The sequence below is a fragment of the Mauremys reevesii genome, linkage group 17 (genome assembly GCF_016161935.1).
Source record: "Mauremys reevesii isolate NIE-2019 linkage group 17, ASM1616193v1, whole genome shotgun sequence".
Taxonomy (NCBI): Eukaryota; Metazoa; Chordata; order Testudines; family Geoemydidae; genus Mauremys; species Mauremys reevesii.
The window spans coordinates 6132071-6152521 of NC_052639.1; the positions used below are offsets into that span (position 1 = coordinate 6132071).

A 20451-nucleotide genomic window follows, 5' to 3' on the forward strand; every position below is an offset into this window, starting at 1 on the left:
TTCGCTCATGCAGCCAGTTATCAATGTGAACAGTCAAGTCCATGAATGCAGTTAAGTCTGTGGCAGCCTTCACCTGAGCTAACACATTTGATCTCTTCATTGAGCCCTGCCCTGAACTGGCACATCTGGGCTGCCCCATACCACTCGGTACATTCAGTAAGCTGAGGAAACCAAATGGCATATGTGGTGGCCGGCCTTGAAATGGCAGCTGTGGCTGAGTGGGTGAGATGGAGGTTGTAAAAGATGGTAGAGAAGGCTCTTAGGAAGGCATTTGCTTTGCTGCCCTGCTCCAGTAAGGGAGAGGCCCAGTTTAAGGCAGGCCCAGTGAAGGGTTAAAATCCATGTGCATTTTATATATCAACCACTCCATTGGTATATGGATTGTGCCAGCTCTTTTTCAGACCCAAAGTCCAGAGTTTGGTCATGAGACCAGAGGCCTAGCAAATAGTGATTAGCTAAGAGAAAGCTGGGTAAACAGATAATTTTGTTTTGCTAAAATAGATCTGGTCAGCAAATTACCAAGTGTTGCAGCTAAGAACTAAATAATTGTGTCTTATTCAGAGTTGCAAATTGAACAAAGGATCCCTGTTCCTATTGTGTCAGTCTCTTCTGTAGGGAATGTTCTTCCCACAGATCCAACCTGAGTTTATGAAAAGTTGGCACATGTCAGTATAAGAAATGGCAGCCTTCCACCTCCCTTCCCAGGGACCAATGCCTGCCTTAAGACATAAAGGGGACAATCTTTATTGCCATATACTTTCACTGTTTCTTTGCTTTAACCCCTAGGAATGTACCCGTTGGACAATCAAAGGAGTTGCTCCATTCCTATGGACCCCAAATCAGAATTCAACATAGATATTTTATACTAATAACATTTTATCAAAGTATTAATTAAAAGTTAACTTGCTAACTTGAGACCATGGGCGGAGACATTATGTAACCTTTTAACCATTGGCTAATGTGCTATCTTGTCTTGCTGCAAAACCTATCCCGGGGTGTGGAACTGCCTACCCCGTCACTTTCCCCCAACCATGGAAAATCTATATATTCTATTGTAATCAATTGATTGACAGTGTCTCTGAGCCTAATAAGCCAAGTGACACTCCGCCAGTGCTGTGTGTAATAAACTCCTATGCTTGGCCTCTACACGGTGTGAATTTATGTCCTTCAGTTTGGGGGCTCGTCCGGGATTCAAGTTTGTGAGCTGATTGAGGATCTGAGACTGAAATCCAAAGAGAGGTGAGTATGTTTACTTTACCACCTCATTAGGCCAGGGATAGAAGTCTTTCATCCCCTTTCAGACACATCTTGTTTCCTTTTTCAATTTGTGTGAAGGACCTTAGACACGTGTAGTCCAAGCAGAGGGGTTGAATAAGGGTACCACTTGGGAGGGAAGACTTGTGCAAGAGGGTCATGTACTGTTTAAACAACTAAGGGGTGTGTTACGGAGGACTTGAATAACCCACCAGCAAACGATTGGCTGTGAGTTAAGCCCAGGACTGGCTGGGTACGCAAGCGGTAGGCAGTGCAAACTGGTGGTCCATTTCCTCATTGCACGTAACATTGCAAGTCCTAGGGGAGTGCCCCCCGCCCCCAAGGTGTGTAACGTACATGCTTTCAAATAGCATAAAGTCTCCAGTCAATAAGTCCGGCATGTGTGTGTAACTGAAGACACATGAGGTATTAAAAGGTGGGAGACGTCCTCATAAAATTCAAGGCTGTGGAGAGTTGAGACCATAGCATAAAAAGGGGGGAAAGTAACTCCTCATATAGGCTGACAAGCATTTAGGGGGGGAAGACGCAATTTCCCTTCAAGGTCAGCAGCCGGGGTGTCGAAATACCCATGGCGTTAAAAGGGGGAGGCAATAATCAGTCCTCGAGAGTACTTGGAATATAAACATGTCAAAACTCGGCAGGCAGCAGCTACAAAAGCAAACTACTCTGCAGCCGGACCAGAGACAGATCTGGTTACTTGGTGGAGTCATCAGAAATGTGACAAAACAAACAAAGCAGTAATAGTTATATTGGATATTCTTAACATAAAGAAGAAAGAAACTGCAACTTTAAGATCTCAAAACCAGGCTCTGAAAGATAAGAGCCTGTGCTCTAAAATATGTAACTGTCTGGAAATTGGAAAAGATCCCAGAAAAAAAGAATCACCTTGCCTGGGACACACCTCCAGACTGGGAGGAGGAGAGCACACTCCTGGCATTTGCCAGCCAACTGCTCCACCAATTAACTATCTGTGGGAAAACTCAGCAGCACAAAGCAAAGGGGAGGAATCAGAAACACACACACCCCCCATACATTTCTTCGCATGACAGGCCAAATTTGAGCACCCACAGAGATAATAAAGGAGCACCACAAGGATTAATTGCCCCAGGGGAGCAAGTACAGCGTATGGCTCCAATCAAAACACAGCTAAGGAGGTTCAGAAATGTTAATGCGGAGGGTGAACCAGTAAGGGGACGTAGAATAGAAACAACTGAAACCTATCGTCCCTTCACCCCCAGGAAAAACAGGCACTACTGTCTAATTTACCCGAACTCAAGCGTGATAACAAGAATACTGAGTTCTGGGGCAAGCTGGATGGCCTGACTAAAATACATGGCCTCCATAGGAAGGACGTTCACATCCTGGTCAACTGCAGGTGCCCCAGGGATGTGTGGGAGAACCTAGATAATACATGGAAGACAAGGCGCTGGGCTGAAGATCATAACCCCAACCCAGCGGGAGGGGATCAGGCTGAAGAACCAGCAGGAATCCCAAACCCAGACGCAGACACTGTACCAGAATCTGTTGTTCTAGGAGCCAAGACCACTAACTGGGGGGCTCTGCAGTCTGTGGTTCAGCAGAAGGGGGAGTCTGCCATGTCCTATGCTGAAAAGAAATGGAATGCATTCCGAGCTTATTAAGGTCTGGAGAATATAACATCCAGAGACCATGATGTATTCCTTCAAATCCTAAAGGAAGGGCTGTCTGCAGATCACCAAGCAGTCCTGGCATTAGGCATCTCAGTGGGAAAGACATACTCAGCAGTAATGAAATGGGCCACAGAAGTAGAAAACAGAAAAAAGTGGAAGGTAGCAGCAACCACAGCCTCCAAGGAAATTGTAGCAGTTCATGCAGTCAGAACCACTACCTGCTTCACTTGCAATAAGCCTGAACATCTGGCATGTAACTGTAAAAATAAAAATAAAATCAAAACATGCAGTAATTGTAAAAGGAGCTCAGGGGAGTAATCAACCCCAGAGCTAGCTGCATTAAATGAGCCAAAGAGTCCAAACAGGAAAGATCATCTCAGAATATAGCCATGATTGCCAGTAACAGGGTAATAATACCAGAGTTGGGGGGAGTCCAGTAGAAACCCTGTGTTCCCTTCACCGGAAGTGTGGGCAACAGATAAACAAGGGTGTGGTCTAGTAAACATGAAGCCTATATCTGTAAAAGGACCCACTCACAAAGCCCACAGGCAGGACCCAGTTAAACTGGAAGCCTTGGAGGCAGTTAAAAATATAGTAACTAATTTGGAATCTAGAGGGGTGATTAGAAAAACCACCTCCACAACTAACTCCCCAATTTGGCCCGTCAAGAAGCCAGACGGGACCTGGAGATTAACTATAGACTACGCCAGTGGTCCTCAACCTTTTTGCGGCCAGTAGCACATTCATGTTTTCAGAAGAGTGTGACGGGCGCCAACAATATTTCAAAGCTTATTTTGTATTTGTACATTAAATAATATGAAAAACATCATATTTAATATTACATAATATATGACTCCATAAGATAAAAAGGGTAATTTTACATGTAAAATGTATTAATTAAATTATTCGGCAATTACTCTTTCACCTTACCATGTGAATTTGCTCTTTTTTATCTACCTGTAAGAAAAATTAAGGGGTTTTTACAAAATAAATATCATAAACAGTTTTCATCTTATTTATTTTAAAAAAGTAAAACATTGTTGAACTGCTGGTCCAAATATATTTATTATTCTTACTTTAACATAGAACGAAGCCTGCAGCCCTGGAGTTCTCTGTTCCCGGCAGGGGCAGGGCTGTGGTTTCTCTCCAGCTTAAGCCACGGCCCCGTGCCTGCCGGGGACCAAGAACACCGGTGCCTGCAGCCCCAGAGAAGCCGGAGAGAAGCCACAGCCCCACGTCTGCCGGGGACAGAGACCACCGGCGCCCGCAGCCTGCAGCCCCAGAGTTCTCGGTCCCCAGCAGGCGCGGGGCTGCGGCTTCTCTCCCCTGCTGGGCACTAGGCGGGCACACATAAATGCCCTGGTGGGCGCCATGGCGCCCACGGGCACCACGTTGGGGACCACTGGACTACACCCACCTTAACCGGGTGACTCCAAAGGCACATCCTATTGTGGCAAGCCCTGCCACTATTCTAACACCAGGACACTCAGTATTTTCAGTCCTGGATGTAGCTAATGGATTTTGGAGTATTCCCCTTGCAAAAGAGAGCCAGGAAAAAATTGCGTTTACAGCAGAAGACCAGCAGTACACTTGGACTCGAGTACCTCATGGGTTCCATAATTCTCCCTCCATCTTCCACAGGGCAATGGCAGAAGTAATAGCAGGAGTGCCTTTGGAAGGGGATACTGTAATACTGCAGTATGCAGATGACTTGCTAACTGCCAGTTCTAATAAAAAGGACCATTTAAAAACCCTGAACAGACTGTTCATGTATCTTCGCAAGGCAGGATTTAAATTAAGCCCTAAAAAAGCTCAGTTGCAACAGCAGCAGGTTTTATACCGAGGGCATAACATCTCCAAGGGAGAAAAGGCACTCACAGTAGACAGAAAGCAGGCAATTTTAGGGTTAAAAAAACCACGGACAGTTAAGGAAGTCCGGAAGATCCTGGGACTCCTTAATTTCTGTAGAAGCTACATACCGGAGTACTCAGAGATGGTGGAACCAATTCAAAACCTCACTAGAGGGGGAAAGCCTGCAAATGAGTTAGTAATATGGGGCACAGAACAAGAAGAGGCATTTATAAAAATAAAACAGGCTTTAGCCTCTGCCCCCAGCCTGGGCTTAGCGGATATGGGAAAGCCGCTCCCCCTTTACTGCAGCCGCAGGGGGACCCAGCTGTGCTAACCCAGCTTCATGGAGACAGACAGTGTCCGGTAGCATATACCTATCTACCATAAGACCCCCTGTATCCCAGGAATTACCGGAGTGCGTAGCAGCTCTAAATTGTGCTACCGGGGCTGTGAAAGCTTGTGAATCATACACGCTCACAGGGAAACTAGTGCTCCATACACCCATTAATCTCCTCAACACCGGGCGACTAAGATCTGTAACAAATGCCCGCAGGAGTCAGTGGGAATCAACATTGTGCTTGCAAAACCCTAACTTCTCCATAGTAAAAAACAAGGAAATAAATGTAGCCGAATGTCTAAACATAGATGGAGAGGCACACAAATGCCTTATAGATAGAAAAGAGGAAGTGTTGGGAAAAAAATTTAAAAAGCCATTAGAGAATCCAGATATAGTTTTGTATGTAAATGGATCAAGCAAGTATAAAAATGGAGTGCCACACACCGGATGGGCAGTGGTACTCAGTGATGGGACAGTGATAGCATCAGGTCAGATGGAAGGATCAAAGTCAGCCCAAGAAGCGGAGCTAACAGCCCTCACAGAAGCTTTGAGAGTGGGGGAAGGCAAGAAGCTCACTGTATACACAGACAGCAGATATGCATTTGGAGTAGTGCCTGACTACATGGACCTGTGGTCACGCAGGGGTTTTATAACAACTAACTAGCCAATTAATAATATAAAAGCAGTTCTAACAGAAGCTGCCAAACTACCATCAAAACTAGCAGCAGTAAAAATAAAAGCACACAATAAAATCTCAAGTAAAGAACAAAAAGGAAATTTAAACATGCCAAAGAAATTGCACAAGCAAGTCCTATTAAAGTTTGTGCAGCTAGAGTGCCAGAAGAGGAGGTAAATTTAAAAAGGCTGCATGCAGCCATCAGCCCAGAAGAGACAAGTAAATTGGAAGAACAAGGCTGTATATATAAAAATCACCTCTGGTATGCGCCGGGGGGGAGGAGCTAGTAGCCCCAGAGTGCATACGGGCTCTACTGCTCCATGCCATCCACTCTCCAGCTCATCTGGGGTGGAGACAAATGAGGGCCGCCCTGGAATACTGGTGGTGGCCAGCCATAAAATAGACGCTTTACAATTTCTCAAAAGATGTGTGACATGTGCACAAGTGAATGTGGGTAAAAGGAAAAAGGTGCCTCTGAATCACCAACCACAACCAGAGGGACCATGGCAAAATTTGCAAATTGATTTTACTGGACCCTTGCCACAAAGCAGAAAGTACACTTACATTTTGGTAAGTGTTAACACTTTTACCCAATAGGTAAAAGCATTCTCAACCAAGAACTGTACTGCTACAACAGTAGCCCAAATCCTAGCAGAAAAAAATAATACCCAGATGGGGTTTGCCACTGTCAATAAACTCTAACCAAAGAACTCACGTTACAGGGTGAGTAATGAAGGAGGCATGGAAGGCACTAGGACTAAAGCAAAGATTCCATATACCATACCACCTTGAAAGCTCGGGAATGGTGAAAAGAATGAACAAAACAATGAAAACAGCCTTAACAAACACAGTACTGGATACAGGAAAAGAATGCGCTCGTATGCTTCCTGCTGTATTGTATCAAATCAGGGGCAGCCCAAATAGGCTAACTCAACTGACACCCTTTGAGCTAATGACAAGAAGAGCAATAAAAATCCCTAGCACTGTAATCCTCCCTGCGGGGGCGGGCAGGGCTTTTTGCAGACAGGTTGCAGAACTACATCAAGGCATTGGACAGAAAGTTAAAAGATTTAAACAACCAAGTGAAGGAAAACCAAACCCAGCTGAATCATAATAGCAGTCTGGACAAACCTGCATTTAAAGCTGGGAATTTGGTAATGTGTCACATTTACCCAGAAGTTAAAGAAAATGTAAAGCCAAAATAGCAAGAGCCTATGAGGGTCCTTCTGACTACTAATACATGTGCAAAGATTGGGGGGGAAATTGAGAACATTTTGGTGTCACCAAAATCAGTTAAAATTGTTTCAAATCAGCATCTGTCAATACTAACAATGTTTCCACAAGTGTCTCCACAGGTAAACAATAAGAGGTGAAAGAGAAAGGACTGCAGGGTGACCAGGACAACCAGAACGACCATGGGGAGGCTTCTGCTGTGGCTCCTGCTGTCCCTGTGGTGCATGAGGAAGGACGCAAGTAGTGTGCCATGTGTGAAGGGAACTACAAAGTCTTGGGCTATCCCCCATTTGAACACAATTACATGACATATTGCCACGATGGCTTGCGAGGAAACACACAGATCTCGATACTGGAATTTGTGTGGGATTTTGTGGGAAAAAAACCAAACACTCATGAAATATTATGTGCCAATTATACTGACCTGGTACCAGTTGAGGTTGGGCCTACTGAATCAGGATGTGGCTTACCACTTAAAGCATGGATGAAGGCAACCCCAAAGGCATGGCATACATTTGTTAAACGATGGCCCAAGTTAGAATGTCCACGACTGGTAACAATTAACCGGGTTATCAGAGACAGAGTGGAACCACCCAACTGTGTGTCATGCCCTGAACAAATCCCTGTTCCAAAACCAGGATTGATAATGATAGGACCAGCCCTGCCGGTCCTCACCTCGGTGGTATTCCACACTTACAGAGTTGAGGTGCATATTCCTTTAAAGGAAGTAAACAGACAATGTGCAAAGATCAGGCCTCGAATGAGTAGAAACATTACTAGCCTAACAAACTAAATTGGTGAGCGCTTAACTAGACAGAAGAGGGGATTACTAAATACCCTTGCAGGATGGTTTGGTGCAGGAAATTCTGTGTATGTTGTGTATTTGGTTGTCATGGTTTTTGTTCCTATGGCAACTGAGTTAGATTATTAGGGGATAGGCTGGGTACATTAAAATTGGTATATTTGACTTCGCGGGTTAGGGAACCCTAGGGTCAAGAGAAGGGACTGAAGGGTTAAAATCCATGTGCATTTTATATAACAACCTGGTATATGGATTGTGCCAGCTCTTTCTCAGACCCAAAGTCTAGAGTTTGGTCAAGAGACCAGAGGCCTACCAAATAGTGATTAGCTAAGAGAAAGCTGGGTAAACAGATAATCTTGTTTTGCTAAAATAGGCCTGGTCAGCAAATTGCCAAGTGTTGCAGCTAAGAACTAAATAATTGTGTCTTATTCAGAGTTGCAAATTGAACAAAGGATCCCTGTTCCTATTGTGTCAGTCTCTTCTGTAGGGAACGTTCTTCCCACAGATCCAACCTTGAGTTTATGAATAGTTGGTACATGTCAGTATAAGATATGGCAGCCTCCCACCTCCCTTCCCAGGGACCAATGCCTGCCTTAAGACATAAAGGGGACAATCTTTATTGCCATATACTTCCACTGTTTCTTTGCTTTAACCCTTAGGAATGTACCTGTTGGACAATCAAAGGAGTTGCTCCATTCCTATGGACCCCAAATCAGAATTCAACATAGATATTTTGTACTGATAACATTTTATCAAAGTATTAATTAAAGTTAACTTGCTAACTTGAGACCATGGGCGGAGACATTATGTAACCTTTTAACCATTGGCTAATGTGCTATCTTGTCTTGCTGCAAAACCTATCCCAGGGTGTGGAACTGCCTACCCCGTCACTTTCCCCCAACCATGGAAAATCTATATATTCTATTGTAATCAATTAATTGACTGTCTCTGAGCCTAATAAGCCAGGTGACACTCCGCCAGCGCTGTGTGTAATAAACTCCTCTGCTTGGCCTCTACACGGTGTGGATTTATGTCCTTCACCCAGTCTAAGGCATCTCCCAACAGTAGCCTTATCACCCTCCCCACCTTGGCCTGTTCAATGGGGAAGGCCTTAGGACAAAATATGAAGAGGAAGCGGACTGGTTTATGATGCCTCTGAACTTCTGCTGGTCCCTGTCAAAGTGTTCAGGCAAAGGTGTGGTGGGGCCTTGTTCCGGGGACAGGCTAGTGCCCCGAGCTTGGAATGCAGCATTTCCCACCTGCACATGGGTTACCTGGTCACACCAAATTTTATTTTCTGACAACATCTGCATCATTCAAGCACGTGGAGCCTGATTTTCTGCCTATATATAAACAATCCACTCTGGCATATCCAGAGACCCTTAGGCTTGTCTGGGCGCTGAAATGCCTTCTTTCCTCGCCAGGCGTTGGATGCAGTAGGGTTAGATGGTCTGTGCCAGCTGTCAGAGCCAGGTCATGGGCCGCGGCCTCTTGGCTAGAGCCAGAGTCAGACATCAGGAATCAGAGTCGTGGGTCAGCATGGGATCAGGAACAGAATCTGGAGTTGAGGCCAAGTCAGGAGCCAAGAGTCAGGGCCAGGAGGTAAAGGCGAGGTCACAAACCAGAAGTCAGAAGCAGACGACAAAGCCGAGTCAGAAACCGGGTATCAGAGCCAGGAGGGAAAAGCCAGCCTCAGGAACCAGAGTGAGGAAGCTAGGTCTGTAGCAGCAACTAGCTGGGGATCCACCTAGTTGCACAAACTTCCTGTATCCTCCCCAGGCTTAAATAGTATGTCCAGGCCAATCAGCAATCAGGAATGTCCTGTCAGTAGGCCCACACGACCTGCTCAGTGTGTCCACTGCCACAGCTGTTAGGTGCTGGCATGGAGATGGTTGCTGCCCAGGATTCTGCAACCCCATGTTCTTGACCTGCTGCTCCTTACAAGGGATGAGGAGGAGACTTTTCCTAGGGGCAGGTTACCTTCCTCTCAAGCAGCTGCTTCTAGCCCTGTTGAAGACAAGACCCTAGCCTAGATGGACACTGGTCCAGATTCCACTGCCACACCCCAGATTCCTAAGCAGTCCCTCAAACTGTATCCTGTTTCCCTGGCTTGCCCTTGTCTATCAAGGCTCTTTGTCAGAAATCACCCAGCCTTCTCCTCCCTTAGTTTCTTTTCCTGGGGAATACCTGGGGCATAAATGCTAGATGCCATTAATAATTCCACCGTATAAGCAAGCTTGGAGGGGAAAAATTGCTAAGTTAATTTTTAGATCTATACCCAGGGGGCTTGAACTCCCAGCCTTTATAGCAAGAGGGCAGTTGTATCCGCACAAGGCCTCAACACTGGATAGCTCTGGTTGCTAATTAGCAATAAGATGCAAGTCTGTTAGCCCACTGCTACAACAGACAGAGCACTATGAGGACAGAATCATTCAAACATTGCCCATGAAAGTTGCAGAGTTCAGGGCACATCTGTTCCCCTGGAGGCTGTTTCGCAGAGGGGCTTCACTTCTTCAACTAGAACTGAGAAGAAAAACATGAATTTCTTTCATCTCTGACGTGATGCGAGTGACTGACGCTTGGCTGTGCCAGGCTAACGCCAGCTGGGTCTGCATGAGGTGGCAACAGGAGCTACTCACATGACTCTGAATAAGAAACAAATTCCAGATTCCACTTCTACAGACTGTCCCATCTAAGCTGGGCAGTGCTATTTGGGGATTTATTATTATTCAAATAGCATCTAAGTGAATTGTGTCTGAGTCCACCTACCTGCACCTCCTGCCATCATGGAGACGAGCGAGAAATGCTGCCAGATCTGAACGCTGGAGTTCACCTGCACTTTGCACTGGGGTGAATGACAGCTCCAAGGGCAGGTCAGGGAGAATGGGGCCCTTTGTAGCCAGTGCATCTTGGCCTTTGTATAGAGAGGAAGGGCTCATCTTGCACATACTTAGGGTCTTGGAGGAGCATGGACTGGAGCAGTTAGCCCAGGGCCTCGTTTGCACCACCGTGGCCATGCTGCTATTTGTAGCCTGTTAGCTCAGTCAAAGCTAGCATGTGTATGTCTCCCCAAGCTGGAGAGTATCCCCCCGGCTCCAGTATAGATGGACCTTGACCCTGCAGCAGATGGGAGCAACTAGGGTGCCAGAACGGGGGGGACAGGTGGCCATGGCCCCACCACTTTTAAAACCCTTTTTTACTGGCCGTAAGGGAGATTGATGGGGAGAGGGGGCAGAGAGGAGTGAGCAGGGAGGAAGGGGCAGTGCAGGGGTGGGGCCACAATTCAGGCAACAGTAGCCCTCCCACTTTAAGGAAGCTTCCCTGCTCCTGGGAGCAACCTGTGACTGCAACCAAGCCACGACTACCACCTGGACTCAGCAGCCAGCAGACTCAATGTGCCCTCTGTATCTGTGCATTGGTGGGTCAAATGGGGGGCAAATTCCCCTTTGTCTGTAAGCACCCCTGCTTCCTCCCATCCGTAAGGGTCTCCTCCACCTCTCACATTCTCCCCACGCTCCCATGGGCTCCAATCCACCTGCTATAGCCGCTGCTCCAGTTGGCTCCTGTTGCTTCATGGCAAACCCCTGGACCCCAGAGGCTGTAAGCAGCTGGGACCTGGATCTGGCCTGGCAGCAGGCAGGGTGCTCAGCTACCTCCTGCCCTCCCACAGTGCACGGAGCGGCTGGGGCCACAGCCCTACCTGAAGCAGGAGAAGATGCTGATGGCCAGGACCAGAGCAGCCAGGGAGGTGGAGTAGCCGCAGGTGTAAAGCACCTTCACAGTGGCAAAATAGGCCCCCTGGAAGAGAAAGGCACAGCTGAGTTAGCAGGTCAGCGCGGCAGTGCCAGGCAGCTGTGCAGGCACTAGGGCATGGCCGTGCAGCCGGGAGCACCACTGACCCTTTGGACATGCTGCTCCCTGACACGCAGTGGGGTGGAGGTGCGGTGGGGCGGGGTGGAGGAACATGCTGCTGACAGACTTTGGGTCCTGCTGTATTCATGCCATCATCTATGAGGATCCCAGGGGACCTGGCCTGCCCCTAGAGCCCCTGCAACCCACCCCCCAGCCCCAGGGGACCCGGCCTGCCACAGACCCCAGCTCACCACCCACCCGCCCCAGGGGACCCAGCCTGCCCCAGAGAGACCCCAGCTAACCATCCACCAGCCCCAGGGGACCCGGCCTGCCCCAGAGACCCCAGCTAACCACCCACCAGCCCCAGGGACCCGGCCTGCCCCAGAGAGACCCCAGCTAACCACCCACCAGCCCCAGGGGACCCGGCCTGCCCCAGAGAGACCCCAGCTCACCACCCACCAGCCCCAGGGGACCCGGCCTGCCCCAGAGAGACCCCAGCTCACCACCCACCAGCCCCAGGGGACCCAGCCTGCCCCAGACCCCAGCTCACCACCCACCAGCACCAGGGGACCTGGCCTGCCCCAGAGAGACCCCAGCTAACCACCCACCAGCCCCAGGGGACCCGGCCTGCCCCAGAGAGACCCCAGCTAACCATCCACCAGCCCCAGGGGACCCAGCCTGCCCCAGAGAGACTCCAGCTCACCACCCACCAGCCCCAGGGGACCCGGCCTGCCCCAGAGAGACCCCAGCTAACCATCCACCAGCCCCAGGGGACCCGGCCTGCCCCAGAGAGACCCCAGCTCACCACCCACCAGCCCCAGGGGATCCGAGCTGCTCACTAGAGACCCCAGCTAACCATCCACCAGCCTCAGGAAACCCAGCCTGCCCCCTAGAAACTCCGGCAAATCAGCCACCAGCCCCAGAGGACCCGGCCTGCCCCAGAGAGACCCCAGCTAACCAACCACCAGCCCCAGGGGACCCGGCCTGCCCCAGAGAGACCCCAGCTAACCACCCACCAGCCCCAGGGGACCTGGCCTGCCCCAGAGAGACCCCAGCTAACCATCCACCAGCCCCAGGGGACCCGGCCTGCCCCAGAGAGACCCCAGCTAACCATCCACCAGCCCCAGGGGACCCGGCCTGCCCCAGAGAGACCCCAGCTCACCACCCACCAGCCCCAGGGGACCCGGCCTGCCCCAGAGAGACCCCAGCTCACCACCCACCAGCCCCAGGGGATCCGAGCTGGCTGCTCACTAGAGACCCCAGCTAACCAGCCACCAGCCTCAGGAAACCCAGCCTGCCCCCTAGAAACTCCGGCAAATCAGCCACCAGCCCCAGAGGACCCGGCCTGCCCCAGAGAGACCCCAGCTAACCATCCACCAGCCCCAGCAGACCTGGCCTGCCCCAGTTAGTGGAGCTCAGTTTGGTGCTGATGTGGGCTCTCATCAGTGTTTAATTAAATCTAGGCTGCTTCATTTTTAACCAATTCTTCCACAAAGTGGCAAACCCCAGAGCCCCCTGCACAGCCTTGCAATGGGGATACCAGCCCCTGTCCCACTCCCCAGCAGTGCCTTGCAATGGGGATACCCGCCCCCGGCCCACTCCCCAGCAGTGCCTGGCACTGGGGAGACCCGCCCCCGTCCCACTCCCCAGCAGTGCCTTGCAATGGGGATACCAGCCCTCGTCCCACTCCCCAGCAGTGCCTTGCAATGGAGATACCAGCCCCTGTCCCACTCCCCAGCAGTGCCTTGCAATGGGGATACCAGCCCCCGTCCCACTCCCCAGCAGTGCCTTGCAATGGGGATACCAGCCCCCGTCCCACTCCCCAGCAGTGCCTTGCAATGGGGATACCAGCCCCCGTCCCACTCCCCAGCAGTGCCTTGCAATGGGGATACCAGCCCCCGTCCCACTCCCCAGCAGTGCCTTGCAATGGGGATACCAGCCCACACTCCACTCCCCAGCAGTGCCTTGCAATGGGGATACCAGCCCCTGTCCCACTCCCCAGCAGTGCCTTGCAATGGGGATACCATCCCCCGTCCCACTCCCCAGCAGTGCCTTGCAATGGGGATACCAGCCCCCGTCCCACTCCCCAGCAGTGCCTTGCAATGGGGATACCAGCCCCCGTCCCACTCCCCAGCAGTGCCTTGCAATGGGGATACCAGCCCCCGTCCCACTCCCCAGCAGTGCCTTGCAATGGGGATACCAGCCCACACTCCACTCCCCAGCAGTGCCTTGCAATGGGGATACCAGCCCCCGTCCCACTCCCCAGCAGTGCCTTGCAATGGGGATACCAGCCCCCGTCCCACTCCCTGGCATAATCTTGCTTCACTTGCCTTGGCTTCTGTGTCCTTATTGCTGCCATTCAGCTCGCAGGTGTAGTACGGGGGGCTGGGGCTGCTCCAGCCGGACTCTGTGCAGTTCCTGCGTATCAACACTGCATCGACAAAGTGAAGCTCTTACAAGGACCTTTCCCTCAACCTCCTTGCCAGCACCCAGATCCTGCCCCGGCCCCCAACCCTCTGCCCCAGCACCCAGGCTGCACTGTAGTGTTTCTGTTCTAAGGGGCTCCAATATCAGTTTCTGGTTCTCAGCCATGCCCGAGGCTTGAAGCTGGGGGGCCCATCCTGGATGCCTGGCGCTGACAACCCTGCTGTAACTGGAGAAGAGGGATTTGGAGGGCACTCGACGCCCCTCCTGCCCAGCAGCATGGTGCGGTGGGCAATAGCATGGGGTACTCTGACCAGAACTGCCTTCCCCAATGAGGCCTTCAAATAGGGGAGTCACCACTGCCAATGCGAGAGGGGCTAGGGCCCCATGGGGCAGGACATCAGCTACAGGAGTCGGGACGTCCCAGACCACTCAGCACTGGCCTAACCCTGCTCCAGCTGGTGGCACTGGGAACAGTAAAGCCAATGCCGAGAGCTTTTGGGAATCCCACCCAGCACAGAAGAACTAGACTGGAGGTCATCACACAGCCCTCCGTGTAATGCCTAGGGATTAGCCCCAACATACAGCATAGATACATCCCAAAGACCATTTCGTCACAGCCTCAGTTGCTGGTAAGATTCTCAGCGAGTCTCTATCTCAGCTGACCCGTCCCAGGCCTACTCTCTGACCCAAGGCAAATGGTTATCAAAACCCCGGAGCATTAATAAATTATACTCATTTGCCCCTGTGGCCAATCAGTCAGTTTTCTTTGTGCTCTGACAATGCTGAAACGAGTGCACTCAGAACCCCGCTTGGCTGCAGTCAAAGCCCAATAAGGGACTCTTGCTTTGCTACCAGGAAAGAATAGCTTTGAAATAATGATTATATCTGATTTGTATCTAGCACTTCTCAGCAGTAGATCCCACAGGGCTTTGCCAAGGAGATCAGCATCATTATCCTCATTTTACAGATGGGGAAACTGAGGCACAGAGCAAGGAAGTGATTCGCCTAGCAGCAGAACCAGGAATAGAACTCAAGCTTGCTGTGCCCCAGGCCAACATTCACTCCACTAGGCCCCACTGCTGCCTACAGGTAACTGTTTTAAGGTGCAGGCCCAGGGCCCGGCTGCCCATCAGTGCAGCTGCCTGGAGCCAGAGAGCCACACTGCACACGTCAGGGGATGTGTGCATTGCACCAGGCTGAGAGGAAGCAGAAGAGCTTTGCTCTCTGGTGGCCTTTACATCGGACCTTCCTACCCCCAACTCACTATGATGATGGTGTTTGGAATTACCTCCTTCTGCCCTGGCCGCTGCCCCTTTAAGGTGGGCTGAAATTTGAGAGGCCTTCCCAGAGAGGTGCGGGGAACTGGGCTGGCACTGCTAGGGCCCAGTGCAACTGGCAGCCTCTCCACTGTCCACTGCAAGTGTCCGGCTCCTAACGGTGCCCAGCACCCCAGAGTGTTCAGGGCTAGAGTGTGCCCTAATTGACTCCAAGGGGTGACTTGATCCCATGACAGCCTCTTCCTGGGGCCCTCTCTCTCTCCCTCTGTGTCTCTCGCTCTGTCCAGAAGGGTCACTCCACCTGCAGGCAGACAGAGGGAGGAGCCCTCTCCTTCACTAGGGCAGTCCCTGTGAGTGGGCTGCTGAGTGGCTAGACAGCCCCTTTCCAGGTATCAACAGTGGGAAAGGCCTGGCTAGTTAGGGGGCTGGCAGGATTAGAGATCCCACTTCTTCTTCCAGCCCAGGAGAAGAGGGGTGCCGGGGAGAAAGACAGGGGTGCATGCTGCAGCGGCAGAGACTCAGAGCTGGGGGACTGATGCTAGAAGCACCCTGTGGGCCTGCTCCACATGGCGCCACAAGCCAGAATCAGCCAGAGCCCAAAGGAGAGGAGACACCTGACTGTCGGATGGATGCTGAAGGGGCACTTGTGCTGTGCCTCTGCTGATGAAGGGGTGGGATGATTCCTGAGTCCCTGCCCTCCCCAAGGGCAATAGGAGCAGCCTCTGCTAGAACTGAGCAAATCACTGATTGAAATGTTTTATTCAATCAGAAACTGAAACAGCCAAAGCGAAGTTTTTCGGCTTTTCAAAAATATTCTTCCATTTTTTTTCTAGTCACTGAATTCCTCCTGAATTCGGGAACAGTTTCATAGCCTTTAAAATGCATTTTTGTGCAAATTTACTATTTGCTGAAAACAATTCACCCCCCAGCTCTAGTTTCCATCCCCAGCAAGAGGAGGGAGTGAGGAACCAGCTACTCGAGCACAGAGGCCCCAGCACAGTGGCTTTGAAGGATACCGGCCCCTTTACTAGAGGGCTGTGGGGTGCCAGCACTGCACCTTGAGATTTCTTGAATACTTGAAGGATCTCTTGACAGGTCACTGCTTGGGACTGGCCAACTGACACCGCCGGCCAGCAGCTGACGCCATCCCACTCCCTCGAACAGCCTGGGAGAACCAAGAACAACGTTAGCATTGGGGGTGGAAATGAGCAAGTCACCATGTGGCATCCGGAGAGTGTAGCTATCATTTGGTGGGGACCAAGGCAAGTCACCCCCAAAAAAGAAAGGGGTCTCCTCATCAGCTGCCACTCCATGGCCTCCCCTCATCAGAACGCAGCCCCCCACCTGCAGAGAGGTTACCCAGCCGCAGTTCCCTTCTCCCAGTCAGTAAAGGAGAAATTTCACACCAGATCCTCTGATAGGTGTTAGAAATGAAACCATTGATGCGTCAACGTGCTGTCATTCAAAGTGAAAGCCAAAGGCAGGTGAGGCTGCAGCAGCCTCAGAATTCGGATGGTGGCTGCCCATCTCTGCGAGTGGGGGTCCATTGCTCTATAAGAGGGGAGCAGCTGCACTGTAGCAAGCTAGTCTTTAAAGATTTGATCCCCCTGGCTCCTTCCTCATCTATGCAACCCCACTGTGGGAATTAGGACGCATTCAGTGCAGGGGGTGTGCAGCAGACTGGATCATTCACCTGTGCAATGAGGATTCCTAACTCCATAGGAAGCCAGACAAAATACAGATTCCCTAAAGCCAACGGAAATAAATTCTGCTCAAAGGAGCAGTCATTTCTTTTCTTGAAGTCTGACAACAGCTGGATTGGCTAAGTCAGGGTCATGCAGCCCTTGACAATCACCCAATAGTCCACCCTGTACAATACCAAGTATTGTTATTCCCCATCATACCACTGGAGGCACTGAGACCCAGCAGTTAAGTGACTGTCCCAACACCACACAACTCAGTGGCAGAGCCAGGACTAGAACTGAGGAGTTTGTACCTGCCACTGTTACACATATTCAGCTAGACCATGGCTCTGAGGTGGAAAACAGCTTCCTGTTTGCAAAGGAAAGGGAAGTCATGCAGTCAAATAGGGTTCCCTCCTAACAGCTAAGCTACAAGATTCCCCAAGATCACATTCACTTTCCTATAGGTCCTCTGTGTTGGCTGGGTTTGGTCTCATTTGATTGGCACTAAGAATAATTCTGTCCTACTTGTTTGATACCATGGTTACCACTGACAATGTGTGGCCTCTCATGCTCTTTACACTACATAAATAATGTGAAGAAACCATAGTGTACAGCTGGGTCCACATAACCATATGCACCAGAGCTGTGTGAAAAGCAATGTCTCTGTCCTGGGAGAAATTCTAATATCTCAACAGTTTTTTGGTCCCAGAACAGGGCAAAAATGAAACAGTAAAACTTTCCATGGAACAAAGTGCTCAGAAAAAAATTTAATTCACAAATGACAAAAAAATAGTTGTACACAGTATAGTTGTAGTTGTGTCAGTGCCCGGATATTAAAGAGACAAGGTGAGTTAGGTGACATCTTTTATTGGAGCAACTCCTGTTGGTGAGAGGGACAAGCTTTCCACCACACAGAGCTCTTTTTGGGGTCTGGGCCTGGAAAAGGGGCTCTCAGCATTACAGTTTATGACTTATTACAACAATCTGTAACCCTTTAACCCCCCTCATTTTGTCCTATGACTGCAGAGGTGTAAATGGACCTTGAATGGGCCCTTACAATACCTGCTAACTATTTATGCTAAACCAGCTGTTCCACCTTGCACTACAATCCCCAGGTCCTTTTCTGCAGAACTGCTGCTTAGCCAATCGGTCCTCAGCCTGTAGCAGTGCCTGGGATTCTTCCATCCTACGTGCAGGACTCTGCACTTGTCCTTGTTGAACCTCATCAGGTTTCTTTTGGCCCAATCCTCCAATTTGTCTAGGTCACTCTGAACTCTATCCCTACCCTCCAGTGTATCTACCTCTCCCCTCAGTTTAGTGTCATCTGCGAACTTGCTGAGGGTGCAATTCATTACCATCATCCGGATCATTAATAAAGATGTTGAAAAAAACCAGCCCCAGGACCGACCCCTGGGGCACTCCTCTTGATACCGGCTGCCAACTAGACATGGAGCCATTGTTCACTACCCGTTGAGCCCGATGATCTAGCCAGCTTTCTATCCACCTTATAGTCCATTCATCCAGCCCATACTTCTTTATCTGTATTTAGATAGAATCTAATACTGTACATAGAAACAACCTATTTACACTCTTGTGTAAACTAAAATGTAAACATGATGAGAAAATGCTAATGAATCGGCTGTTAGCATATTGTGTTGAAGCAGGCTGTGGCCTTATTAAATGCTCTGAGGGGCCATGTATGGCCCACGGGCCATAGGGTGGGTACCCCTGATATGCATGATATAATCATCCCATATGAAACCAAGAGCTCACCAATGCAGCATAAGTTTGGGTTAGTTATTGGACTCTTCATGCATGCATGGCAGCTGGAATCATCCCTGCAAAATCAGAAGTGTTCCTGCTAGCCAATGTAGAGGAACATGATTATTTCAGATATGGACTGACTCTGCTGCCCTGAACCTTTAACCTTGCCTCTGTGGATGAGGGGAAAGGAGTGGAAGTGTTATTCCTTGACTTTAGCAAAGCTTTTGATAGGGTCTCCCACAGTATTCTTGCCAGCAAGTTAAAAAAATATGGGCTGGATGAATGGACTGTAAGGTGGATAGAAAGCTGGCTAGATCGTTGGGCTCAGTGGGTAGTGATGAATTGCTCCATGTCTAGTTGGCAGCTGGAATCAAGTGGAGTGCCCCAAGGGTCGGTCCTGGGGCCGGTTATGTTCAATATCTTCATTAATGATCTGGAGGATGGTGTGGACTGTACCCTCAGCAAGTTTGCAGATGACACTAAACTGGGAGGAGTGGTTGATACGCTGGAGGGTAGGTATAGGATACAGAGGACCTAGACAAATTAGAGGATTGGGCCAAAAGAAACCTGATGAGGTTCAACAAGGACATGTGCAGAGTCCTGCACCTAGGATGGAGAATCCCATTCACTGTTACAGACTAGGGACCGAATGGCTAGGAAGCAGTTCTACAGAAAAGTACCTAGGGGTTACAGTGGACGAGAAGCTGGATATGAGTCAACAGTGTGCCCTTGTTGCCAAGAAGGCTAATGGCATTTTGGGCTGTATAAGTAGGGGCATTGCCAGCAGATCGAGGGACGTGATCATTCCCCTCTATTCGACATTGGTGAGGCCTCATCTGGAGTACTGTGTCCAGTTTTGGGCCCCACACTACAAGAAGAATGTGGAAAAATTGGATAGAGTCCAGCGAAGGGTAACAAAAATGATTAGGGGGCTGGAGCACATGACTTATGAGGAGAGGCTGAGGGAACTGGGATTGTTTAGTCTGCAGAAGAGAAGAATGAGGAGGGATTTGATAGCTGCTTTCAACTACCTAAAAGGGGGTTCCAAAGAGGATGGATCTAGACTGTTCTCAGTGGTACCAGATGACAGAACAAGGAGTAATGGTCTCAAGTTGCAGAGGGGGAGGTCTAGGTTGGATATTAGGAAACACTTTTTCACTAGTAGGGTGGTGAAGCACTGGAATGGGTTCCCTAGGGAGGTGGTGGAATCTCCTTCCTTAGAGGTTTTTAAGGTCAGGCTTGACAAAGCCCTGGCTGGGATGATTTAGTTGGGTTTGGTCCTGCTTTGAGCAGAGGGTTGAACTAGATGACCTCCTGAGGTCCCTTCCAACCCTGATATTCTATGATTCTAAGATTCTCCTGCCATCTGCCAGCACAATGCTAACTAGGCACAACACCACCACAATGATATAAATTTACAAGCTTCACTCCCACCCTTCATTTAAAATAAGGTCATCACAAGCGTGCACCTAAGGCAAAGGAGTGCGTAAGCCTGCCCAGAAATTAGCACCAAGTGGGTGAAGGGATCCACAGAGAATTGTTTGACCAAAGGCGCGTGCGTGTCTCTGTGTGTGAGACAGACAAGCTGATGGAGAGACAAGAAAGAAACAGAGATGGCATGAA

The 20451-nt window shown here is 49.9% G+C and overlaps 1 protein-coding gene across 1 annotated transcript in view; it reads right to left on the reverse strand.

Annotated features, from left to right (window-relative positions):
- Positions 1 to 20451, reverse strand: part of LOC120384950 (vasoactive intestinal polypeptide receptor 1-like) — a 65605-nt gene that overhangs the window by 27418 nt on the left and 17736 nt on the right. Inside the window, 3 exon segments of the mRNA XM_039504051.1 lie at positions 11524 to 11621; positions 14006 to 14106; positions 16437 to 16544. Of these exon segments, the coding sequence (XP_039359985.1) occupies positions 11524 to 11621; positions 14006 to 14106; positions 16437 to 16544 (307 nt within the window).